Source organism: Sminthopsis crassicaudata, chromosome 1 (assembly GCF_048593235.1).
Source record: "Sminthopsis crassicaudata isolate SCR6 chromosome 1, ASM4859323v1, whole genome shotgun sequence".
Lineage (NCBI taxonomy): Eukaryota > Metazoa > Chordata > Mammalia > Dasyuromorphia > Dasyuridae > Sminthopsis > Sminthopsis crassicaudata.
This window is the reverse complement of record NC_133617.1, coordinates 667515921-667528019: the sequence shown is the minus strand read 5'-3', so window position 1 is coordinate 667528019 and position 12099 is coordinate 667515921. Positions and strand designations below refer to the sequence as shown.

General features: G+C 39.8%; 1 protein-coding gene across 5 annotated transcripts; it reads right to left on the bottom strand.

The window, feature by feature from the left end:
• Positions 1–1166: 1166 nt before the first annotated feature.
• Positions 1167–11753, bottom strand: HIGD1A (HIG1 hypoxia inducible domain family member 1A). Of its 5 annotated transcripts, none has more exons than XM_074283169.1 (4): positions 11623–11753; positions 6563–6681; positions 4264–4398; positions 1167–1957 (listed from the first exon to the last, which is right to left on the bottom strand). In XM_074283169.1, the coding sequence occupies exons 1-4, from the start codon at positions 11718–11720 to the stop codon at positions 1908–1910; spliced, it is 402 nt and encodes a 133-aa protein (XP_074139270.1). In that variant the 5' UTR covers positions 11721–11753; the 3' UTR covers positions 1167–1907. The 5 variants fall into 5 exon arrangements, with proteins under 5 accessions (XP_074139270.1, XP_074139271.1, XP_074139272.1 ...); XM_074283170.1 differs by lacking the exon at positions 11623–11753 and adding an exon at positions 11311–11523; XM_074283171.1 differs by lacking the exon at positions 11623–11753 and adding an exon at positions 11338–11474.
• Positions 11754–12099: the final 346 nt, after the last annotated feature.

Here is a 12099-nt window from a genome sequence, read left to right as displayed (position 1 = left end):
CTGCATTTTTTATGTCCTTCACAAGCTATTTGTACACTATTTCAAAGTCCGATTGTTTTTGTACAGCAAAATAACTGTATGGACATGTATACATCTATTGTATTTAACTTATACTTTAACATATTTAACATGTATTAATCAACCTGCCATCTGGGGGAGGAGGTGGGAAGGAGGGGAAAAGTTGGAACAAAAGGTTTTGCAACTGTCAATGCTGAAAATTTACCGTATATCTACATTTTTTTTCACTGTTGCATGTATCACCTGATCTCTACCTTATCACAATGTCATCCCCCCAGACAGCTGACTCACTAATCTTACTAATAATCTTTTTTTATTCAATGCTTGCCCTGTCTAGCACCTACCATTTTCTCAGTTTTCAAGGTATGCAATTTCTGGGCCACAATTTTTCATCATCTTTACCTTTTTAGATCCGCCTTTTGCTTTGAAGTTACTGAAGATCAGAATCAAATTTGGAAGATCTCTTATAGAACTTTACTACCTCTTCATTTTTAGCAAATATTTAAACATAAACAGCAATTATATGTTCTATGCTATTTTAATTTACATTATATAGCTAATGTAAATTAAACTAGCATAGTTTAGCTATTAGTATAGTATACTTTAGTATAGTACAGCTATTTACAAAATAGCTGTCATGATCATTCAAGCGAGCAAGACCGTCCTTGAGGGCAGGGTCCACTGGACTCACCTATGTGCTTTGCATGGGACTGGCACCTCATAAATATTAAAAACAAATTTCTAACAATCAACAGCCACAAAATCAGTTTTTTTGATTTTACTTTTTAAACTTACATTGTTCTTAGACTTAAAGCAGGAAAAAAAAAACCCAAATAAAACAAAATATATTTGCTTTCTGGGAACATACATTGTTTTTGTACTATTTGGGGCAAAGTGCTTCTATTATGTCAATCTGAAATAAAGTACAAGACATGTGATATGTTTTTTTTTTTTTTTTAATGATATCTATACCATGTTATTAGCATGGAATGAAAATTCATCTTAAACATCAGAATTCCACAAGTATAACTAAGCATTTGTATAAGGAGAATGTTCACATTAGTGTGCTCATAATGTGATAAACCAATTCTAAAAGTATTATTTTTCACTTGGACATGACTTTTAGATAAAGAACAATATTGCACACATTTTAAAAGTTATCTATCTTTACTGCTGAACAAGCACTTCAAATACATATAAAACAGATGACATTTAAAAAAAATTTTCAATACTGTAGCAGCAAAAATATAACAAGTCAAACCATGTGTTATTTTAATCTTTTACTAATGTTATAATAAATACTATGTCAAGTAGCCTGGTTAATCTTAAATACAAACAAGTTGTCTATGGTGTAGGTAAGGAAGAAAACTTTTGTTTCAATATTCTGTTTCATGTTTTTCTTACAGATATTCTTTTGGCTCTGAGTCAAAGCCAGGCAGCCCCAGACACTGAAGTTTCTACTATTCTACAAAATAAGGAGGAAATAAATGCTTCCTGAATTGTGTTAAAGTAGTTTCCCATCTTAAAACAATAGGAGCTGCTTTAAGTCTTGGGCCTCTAATTTTTTTTATTATTAATTTTTTTTAAGATTTGAGAAATATGAATATAATTTATCACCCAAGTAAGCTTCAATAACCAGTTCCTTTTGTATTAACTCAGTTCCTGTAATTAACTCTTGGATCCTAATCAGTATACCTTGAATCACTTGGGAAACTAAAGCTTCCATGAAAAAAATATATAATCTTTAAAATATCATGATTGTGTCTGACGTGCTGCTTTTTAGAACCACATACCCCCAGATCATTTATTTTAAAGCATAAACAAAAGACCTCAATGTGAGGTATCTAGCTCTATAAAACATCATCAACATGAAGACAGCATCTTTCCTCCTAAGGTTTGGGTTTTGCCCAATATTCCCGATACATGGAGTACAGCATACCTAAAGAAAAAAACAAGGTAGTTAGATTTCAAAGTGGCTTTCTATTAAAATTAACCACAACAGGTAACACCACAAATGAGAAAAGTTTTATCCAAGAAATCACTGAAAGCACTTAATGTGCTGACATTTTCATCTTCCTCTATATCTATAAGGAACATAAATTAAACTCTTTTTCATAATTCTTAAACTAGTCCATGGGGTTACATCTAGATCATAAGGATAAGATTATTTGCTGGCTATCAAAGCAACATAGACAGATCATAAATTATCAGCTTTAGAAGAGATCTTTGAAATTAGCTAGTCTAGTCTCATTTTTAAAATGAGGAAATGGATCAGAAGTGACTGATTCTAGATTACACAATATGTATTAGAGTAAGGATTCAAATAACCCTGGTATCCTAACTCCAAATCCAGTACTTTTTGTAAAGAGGCATCCTTGGTATCTACAAAGTGATAGAATTAAAATCCAATAAATGCCTCTCATCTAATTCCTAATCCCTTCTTCCTTCTGTATACTCATATATAATACTAATGATATTTATCCCCTAACTGCTATTGTTGCTGATAAAGCATTTCTAATACATTAAAAATGGGGAATTTCTTCCATATGAATGTTCCCTCTGCCAATGTAAATTATAGGCCTCTTTTAGTTTCATCAGTTGCTGCAACCAAAAAAATTTCATCACTTGATAACCAAATGAAAAGGCCGAAAAAAGGCCACATTCTTATGGCCTTCTGGTTGGTACATAAAAGCCTTTCCAGATTAATGATACCTCTAAAGCTTTTGTTTCATTAGTAGAGGCTTTGAGAAGTCTAAGTACTTCTATGCCAAAAGGAGGTTCATCAGAAGAGAATGGTAAAAGAAAAAGGTACTTCTAATACTTTGGGCTTATAAACATTTGCTTCTCAATTTGGAACTATGCTCAAAAAGTTATCAAACTGTGCATACCCTTTGACCTAGCAGTGTTGCTACTGGGTTTGTATCCCAAAGAGATCTTAAAGAAGGGAAAGGGACCTGTATGTTCAAGAATGTTTGTGGCAGCCCTCTTTGTGGTGGCCAGAAACTGGAAACTACGTGGATGCCCATCAACTGGAGAATGGCTGAATAAATTGTGGTATATGAATATTATAGAATATTATTGTTCTGTAAAAAATGACCAACAGGATGATTTCAGAAAGGCCTGGAGAGACTTATATGAACTGATGCTGAGTGAAATGAGCAGGACCAGGAGATCATTATATACTTCAACAACAAAACTGTATGATGATCAATTCTGATGGATGTGGCCCTCTCCAACAATGAAATGAACCAAATCAGTTCTAATAGTAATGAACTGAACCAACTATACCCAGCGAAAGAACTCTGGGAGATGACTGTGAACCACTACATAGAATTTCCAATCCCTCTTATTTTTGTCCGCCTGCATTTTGGATTTTCTTCACAGGCTAAATGTACACTATTTCAAAGCAAAACAACTGTTTGGTCATGTATACATATATGGTATTTAATTTATACTCTAACATATTTAACATGTATTAGTCGACCTGCCATCTGGGGGGTAGGGGGGGAAAGGAGGGGAAAAACTGGAACAAAAGATTTGGCAAATGTCAACCTTGCAAAATTACCCATGCAAATATCTGGTAAATAAAAACTATTAATAAAAGCAAAACAAAACAAAACAAAACAAAACAAAACAAAACAAAAAAAACACACACACACACACACATTTGCTCCTAGTGAGATAGGACTATTTTTTCTCTCCTTCATGTTTAATACTTCATTGTCCTTAATATAAGTAAAATCTGTTAGCAGACTGATTTATTCAGGAACTTAAGTGTTAATAAAATCCTACACAAGGATAGTAGCAATGAAGACTAAAAAGAATAAAGCCTTTAACAATGTTTTTTCATTAACTTGAAAACATCATGATTTTTGTACACATAGGAAAATATACCTTATAATTTTAAACTGGCTTAAAAGTTTATTATGTAACCCCAAGAGACTCTTCAAATATTAACATGAGATTTAGAGCTAGAAGAAACTTTAAATATCATATGGTTCAACCCTGTCATTTTATGAATGAGAAAGTTGAGCCCAGAAAGGGTAATGGACATACAAAATTCTATAGGTACTATTAATCATATTGCATTAAATGATCAACTGATTAAAAGTCTATTTTTGGATGCAAATCACTGCAGGAATCTTTCTAAATATTAACTTACCTCATTCTGTTTGTTTTTTTTTTAAGGTATACATTAATAAGGCACTTCACTGGGAAATAGAATGTTTGCTATGAAGGACCTACCAAGAGTCATTGCTCCTACTACAAAGCCCTGAGCTCCCACACGCATATGAATAAGGTGGACAGACATTTTAGTATTCCCTCTGTTCTTCAATTTGTATAATCCATATGCAACAATAGCTGCAAAGCCTGCCATCCCTGTAACACAAAGAATCAAAAGATAATAATGCAAGTTAAATGTAGGAAGGGGGAGGGGAAGGAAAAAAGGAATTATAGTTATAAATAAGTTATTTAATCAACTATCTTCTATATTTCAGTGTGTATTATCTATGTCCGTGTCTTATAGGGAAGGATTTGCCTACCCAAATTTTGTCTATCATGGTGTTCTGCTGAGTTTCAGCTGGATGAAGCAATTCTCACCTAATTATGCTGTACCACTTATAGACAGAGCCAAGTCTTTCTCCTCCTTAAAACCTTTATTTGTCCCTATCATCCCTTCAAGCTATTGTCCTCTCTCTTTTCCCAGTCAAATTCTAGAAAGTCACCTATTCATAGTTTCCATCTCACCAATTCTCACAAGTCAAATTTTAGATCTATGCATTGGGCCAAGCATGCCCTCTCTGGTACCAGTTCTGAGCTGCCAAGGTGGAGGGTCTTTCCTCACCTCATTCTACCTGCTATTGCTATAACTTTTACAACAGTCCACTATCCCCTCCTCTGTCTACTGAAGGAAGAGCATCATGACCTGGAGCTGAAAGGTCTTGGGGTTGAGTCCTGGTTTAGCCACTCAAAGGCTATGTGACTCTGAACAAGTCACTTCCTCATTTTGAAAGGATGGCCTGGTAGGCCTTTAAGGCTGCTGCCAGATCCAGTTCTATAACACTGTGTGATCCTTCCTTGGCTTCCATGACCCTGTTCTCCTATAAGTCCAATCATTCTGTCTTAGTCATCTTTTCTGAAACAACTTATTTTCCACTCCCTAAGTGAGATCATCCCCCAAAGCTATTCTGATCTATCCCCATTCTTTATAATTTCCCCCTACTTAACCTATCCCCATTCTTTATAATTTCCCCCTACTTAACCTCATCAACACCTCTGAGTTAACATTATTAAAGTTATCATCTTTACATAGTTAGAAGCTGGTAGAGACCTCAGGGATCATCTAATCAAACTTCCTCAATTGCAGAGATGAAGACCTGAAGCCTATAGAGGTTAAATGTATTCCCTGAAGTCAAAAGTAGTAAACACTCAGAGGAGAAATTTGAACTCGGGATCTCTGAGCTCAGAGCCAGTGATATTTCCACTAAACCATGCTGTCTATATGTGCCAAGGAATCCCAGCTCTAGAGCCAACCTTTGTCTTTCCCTCAACTCCAAACGCCTGCTGAACATCTTAAACCAAATGTGGCCAAAAACTTGTTTTCTCTACCATACTTATCCCAATTCCAGCTTCCATTGACAGCAATTTCTTTCCATCAACCCAATTAAAATAACACCGAACTCTTTCTTCTCCTTTATATTACTTCCAATTGCAATCCATTACCAGTCAGGGGTTATCATCCCCACCTTCATCATTGTGTCTTCCTCTCTCACTCAGGCAGGCCTGATCCCCCTGGTGGTCAACATAAAAGCTTTGGCTTTCTCCAAACTGGACCAGAAATCCTGCTATCATTTCCCCACCCCCAGCCCCATCTCAGGAGTACATCATTTTAGTGTCAGACTTACTACAGACACCTGATTACTGTTAGCTCTATTTCAGCTCAGAGTTACCAAATTCAAGAGAATCACTAGCCTCAGCTTCCACAAGTAGGAGTGATTGCAGGTCTCCATTACCATCTCTGGCCAATAAAATCATTTAAAGACAATGAACAGAAATGCAAAATCCTAATTAAAGTCAAATATTCTTTGGATAATTTTCAGAATGGAAAGAATCTTTAAAGGAAACATATGTGCTAGTCTCTGGTGAATCAACAATGATCAAAACTGATGTACATTATGCAGGTTACATCTCATTGAAACAAATGCCTTAGCAACACTGCCTAATTCCTTCAGTTTACAGAAAAGTCGAACCCACTTAATTTCAGACCTGCCCAAAGTGACACAGCAAAGCTGGGACTAAATGTAAAGATTCCTTTACTGATAGAAAGGTTGTCCATCCTTATCTTATTGGAATAACAGAAAACATAACAAAATTCTGGCACACAAAAATTCTAATCATAAAATTTGTACTACTTGTTCTCAGTGCATTTCAAATAACTGAGACAATACCTAAAAAGAAATGTTTCTAGAAACTATTTGAATAGGACTAATTTTACTGATACTATTTTATTGATAAATTATTGTTTTGTCACAAGTAGACTTACCAATTGGGACAAATGGTGCCTCTTTAGCTTTTCGGGCAAGTTTTGATCCAGATGTCTCATCATAAGTGGAGAGGGTAATATCACTGTTTGTTGACATTGTAGCTGGTTGAAGTACCTTCCTAAGAGTTTCAAAGAGATTTTACATTTTAAAAAGTACCTTAAAACACAAAGCTTGAGAACCCAAAGTGTTCCTCATTTTGGGCATTCATTCATTTTTTCTAAATTCTTTTTGAATCACATTTGCCTAAATGTCAGGCTAAAGCTGCAAATACTCCTAATACTTAAAGTTCAGTTTTTAGCGTAATACCTCATTAAGAATATTCAAACTTTTTTCTTATATATAAAAACAAGCCAATGACAGAAACAGAAAAGTTCACCATTCTTGAACTTAAGACATGGAAACTAAACTTCACTTATCATTCATGATGCAGAAAGAATGCTTGTGAGTGTTAGCAATTTGCTACAGTTTAATTTTATTCAACAGTTTAAAAAAAAAAAAAAAAGCTTCCAAAGATTCATCGAATTATTCAAAGAAAATTTCCAAATAAGTATTAGCAAAATATACAAACCAGAAGGGACAGAGGATTAACATCAAAAAGTGGGTTTCTTTGAATTAGCAGACTTCTGCTAAGTCTGTATCCCAAAGAGATCATACCTTTTGGGCATAGTTCCAAATTGCTTTCCAGGATGGTTGGATCATTCACAACTCTACCAATAATATATTAGTGTCTCAGTTTTTCCACAGTCCCTCCAACATTTACTGTCATCTTTTCCTGTCATCTTAGCCAAACTGAAAGGTGTGGAACGCAAAGTCTCACAAAAACCAATACTGAAAACTATCTTATTTATTATGGCAGCCCTTGCAAGGAACTTGAAACTGAATGGACACCCATCATTTGGGGAATGGCTGAGTAATAGTATATATGAATGTGATGGGATATTATTCTATAAGAATTGATGACCAGGCTGATTTCAGAACAGTCTGGAAAGATTTACACAAAATGATGCTAAATGAAGTGAGTAGAATCAAGAAAACATTGTACACAGCAACAAGATTTATGATGATCAACTGTGATGGAAATAGCTCTTTTCAAGAGGTGTTTCAAGGAAATTCCAATAGACTTATGATAGAAAGTGTCATTCACATCCCAGAGGAAGAGCTGTGAAGACTGAATGTGGTCCAAAGCATAGTATTTTTGCTTTTTTATTTGGTTGTTTTATTTCTTTTCCTTTTTTCCCCCCTTTTGATTAGATTTGATTTTTTTTTCCCCAGCATGAAAAATATAGAAATATGTTTAGAATTGAATATGTTTGCTCTCTTGGGGAGGGGAAAGGAAGAAAAATTTGGAACACAAGTTTTGCAAAAGCAAATGTTGAGCTATCTTTACAAATAAAATACTATTGAAAAATTTTAATTGGGTTTTTCCAGCATGTTATATCAGTCAAATGTGTCCTGCCTGAAATTTTTAGCCAATTTAAAACTTAATTAGCTCACATTCTCAGCATATCTTGGCTGCTACTAATATAGACTTCATGTTAGCAAAGTTAGATTAATTACTAATTGTTCTGATCATATGGTCCACTGGAAAAAAAATGTTAAAAATCTGTTTTAAAAGAAACACTGTTAAGTGTAATCCTATCAGTAAACATTCTATCAAATGAGGACCTTTGAAAAAAGTAACAATCTTTATTGATAAATCTCTTATTCAATCATCTCGCCAATCTTTTTTCAACTGAGGATTTATCTGTACAACTTTCCTCCATTCAATTATTACCCTCTTTTTGCTCATCTTATCTACTTTGTACCTCCTTACCTCATTTCTCCTTTTTCTTAAACATCCCCTATCCCTATATACCATTTCTCAACTCCTTTCTAAGCTTTCTCTCTCCTCCATGGTCCTAGCACTCATTACTTCACATTCCTTGACCTGGTCTTGCTGATCCCTGTTTCCTAAGTCTTTATAGTCATTTAGCTTCATCCTATTTTTCAGGAAAAAAAAGAAACAAAGTATAAAGTTGAAATATTATTCAGGGCACTGAACTTTACAAGGATGGTAACCAGTTCACTTATGATCCAGGTCCTAAATATAGTCTTTGCATTGAATTCCATCCTCAAGCAAGAGAAAAAATGTCTGGGTTCTGTAGCCACTTGCTACTTTGAGGGAATAGAGCCTGTATAAATGCATAGAACTTGAGAACATACAGGAAAAAAAATCAAGGAATGGCTAAATTTTGGGATAAAACATAGCACACAGGAAGGAGACGAACAGAAATATCTTAAATAATAATGCTTTTCTTGCCTGCTCCAACAGATCTCCTTGCACAAGCATATAAATCTCAGCTTGGAATTCCAGATCCTCCACAATATGATCCTACCATTACTGATCCCTCTCATTGCCCTGAGATTCACAGGAGCCTATAATTGGCTGAGACCATATTTGCCATCTACCTTTAAACCTCTCCTTTCACAGAAACGGAAACCAAGACCTGAGGAAGTTGTAACTTGTGGAAAGTCACACAATTACACAATCTAAATGAGCATTACTCACTCTGGTATTTAGTCTTATTCTGCCTTGTGTTTACCAGGTGAGAGGTGATGAGGAACTGAACCGGGTGGTGGCTGTGTTAAGAAGGAAAAGGATAATGAAAAATACTGTGAACATAGAAACCATGAAACTGGTTTAACAGATTGGGTATATGGCGAAAGAGTGAGGGGAAGACATCACCAAAGTGACTGGACAGAAGTGCTTTCACAATTAGGAAAATGAGTGTTTGAAGAAACTCAGTAAGTTCTGTTTTAGACATGTTGAGTTTGAGATGTACAGGCAGTTGTGATTCAGGGCTGGAGTTCAGGAAAAGCCAAGCCTCAACACACAGATCTGAAAATTTATCTGTGTGGGGATAATAAATGAACACCTGGACACTGATAAGCGGCCCAGGAGAGGAACTTTTGGAATTAGCAATGATGGTGAGTATGGGCATAAAGAACCATCTGTGTGACTCTTACGATGTACAGGTATACACATATTATATATGTGTGTGTGTATATACATAAGTACATATATGTGTAAAGCCATCTGTGACCTTTAATATGAACTTCTAATAATAGGTTCAATTTCCTTATCTGCACGGTTTGGACTAGATCAGTGTTGTTAGGTTATACAAGGATCGTGTAGTCATATATTTGACTTAGAAAACCATATTGTTATTTTCTTTTTCTATTGTACTTTTATTTATTTTGTTAAGACATTTCCCAGTTACTTTAATCTGGTTCCAGTATCAGATGATTTCTCCGGTCCCTTTTCTGTTCTAAATCCTACATTCACTTTAGAGATGAGGCAATTATGACCTAAAGATACATGTCTTTGCCCAATGTTCATAAGCCGGTCAGGAAGCAGACTCCAAGTTTCCAAAGTTCCAGTTCCATGCTCTCTAAAACCACAAGGCAAAATAACTGATTTCCTAATGTAGGTGCCCAAATAACTTGAAAAGCTATTGAAACAACACTTATTTTAAATTTTCGCCTGCTGAGAAGATACATAATAAAGTGACATCATCCCTTCCCTACCTCACACCCAAAAAAAGATGTGGTGGACAGAGAATGTCCTTTCTTCCGGGATGTAAATCATCCCAGGGTGGTACCAGCCTGGAGTTAGGAGACCTGAGTGCAAATGAATACGCCCCATACACTAGCCACATGCTCCTGGTCAAGTCACTTCCTTCTTTGCTTCAGTTCCTCAACTGTAAAATGAGTTGGATTAGGAAAAGGCAACAAACCCCTCTATTTCTGCCTCCCTATCCATCCATCCATCGGAATGATCTTCTCGCGGGAGGAAACGGGCAGATACTCGGAACCAAGTTAAAGGGGCCTGGAAGGAAGAGACTTTCGCAGGCCTCAGCTCACCGTGCTAGGCCTACCTACCACAGAAGCGCCCAGCCCCCTCGGGCAGCCAGCGGGAGGCGCTTCACTCCCTACTCATACCCAAGGCGGGCCCAAACGTGCGCACTCTCCGGGGCAGGCCGGAGCCAGGCTCGGTCAGTGCTCGCACTGTGCAGGGACTTCCCTCCCCCTTCCTCCCCTCCCCCTTCCGGTCATTCCGCCCTGATCAGAATCAGAAGCAATGCGGGGACCCACGCCGGCTCCCCCAGTCAGGGGCGGCCCCGGCCAGCAAAGCCCATCCAAATGTTCACGAGGCTCCGGGGACTCGGACCGACCAGTGGCCGAGGTGGCGAAATTTGAGTGCTCAGTGGGAAAAGCAGGGGGCCATTTTCCTTTGAGGCCCGGCCTGCGAGGTCCCCTGCCCGACCTTCCCCCTCCTCTCCAGCTCTCATGACCTTGTCCAACTTTCCCACTAGCTTCTCGGGACCCTCGGCTTCCCCTCGTCCTCGGCAGCAGTTTCCCGCGGCTCCCTCTGCCCCACCCCATCAGGATCTATCCGGCTCCTTCCACCCGGTCCCTAAAGGGGCCCCAAGAACACAGACCTTCCCACCCCGCAGCGGCCCCCGACCGACCGACCCAGGGCGCCCTCCGACCTTGCTCAGTCCCTGAGCCCGTCTCCATCCGGCCACCCCCCTCCCCGCAAGGGTCCTCACCTGCTCCCAGGCGCCGCCACCTCCCGCGCCCCTTCCCCGCGTCCCCGGCCCTGAGCTCCGGTACCTGGGGACCCTCAACCGCCCTCCTCTCGCTCCGCCGCGCGGCCCCTCCCCCGCACGCAGGAGACTCTCCCGCACCCCGCCCGCCCTCGCACCTCCTGCACCCAGAAGACCCGGCTCACAAAACGAGACGAAGCGCAGCCGCCTCCCACAGGAACCGGCTTCTTAGCCGCCTCCAGTCTTAAGTGTCTACTTCAGACTTAAGCCCAAGACAGCCTGAGGAGGCGCCAAAGGGGGCGGGGCATCCGGGAAGCTCTCCCTCCTCCGGAATCCCGCCTCCTTCACCGCGGCCTGAAGCAGTCAGGAGTGGGCGGAGCTAGAGGTGTCGTGGATGCGAGCCGGCCGCTGGGCGCAGGCGCAGTGGAGGCTTGGCTTTGCCGCCCTCTCCCACTCCCCCAACCGCTAACCTGGAGTGTCCGAACTGAGCTCCCGTCTCGAGCCGATGGTCCCTCTCTGGCTTCCCCCGACCCGGAAACGGGATACTTTTAAGGGAAAGACGGGTCATTCAAGGTCACCTGGGCTGCCTTGCACAGTCCCGGCTGCGTCACTCGTCACACGCCCTGTTCTCGGCAGCCGTACGTGAACTCCGTGTCCCTTGCTCTCACGCACACGCCCGGGGGTCAGAGGGAGGCATGGAGCCGGGGCAAAATCCACCCGGGCGGGACCAGGCTCTGACCAGGGGAGAGATGCCCCGAGTCCTCCCGGCTCCGGCAGGTGCTTTCGAATGCTCCCTCGGGCCCCGGGTGGCGGACCTGGGCAAGTCTCCCCCCTCTCGTGTGGCACAACAGTGGTATCCATTCCCCAGGCTTGCGCTGAGGGTCGCGTCTGCAGGCCCCAAAGTCATTTTGGCCCGTGGGATAGAGAGCGGGCCCTGGAGTCCGGAG

Coding starts and splice junctions, on each gene's coding strand:
- HIGD1A (XM_074283169.1), bottom strand. CDS start 11,720: ATGACCCGTCTTTCCCTTAAAAGTATCCCGTTTCCGGGTCGGGGGAAG. Junction 4,399..6,562: donor GGCACCATTTGTCCCAATTG/GTAAGTCTACTT, acceptor TTTGTGTTACAG/GGATGGCAGGCTTTGCAGCT. Junction 1,958..4,263: donor AGTAGGAGCAATGACTCTTG/GTAGGTCCTTCA, acceptor TTTTTTCTTTAG/GTATGCTGTACTCCATGTAT.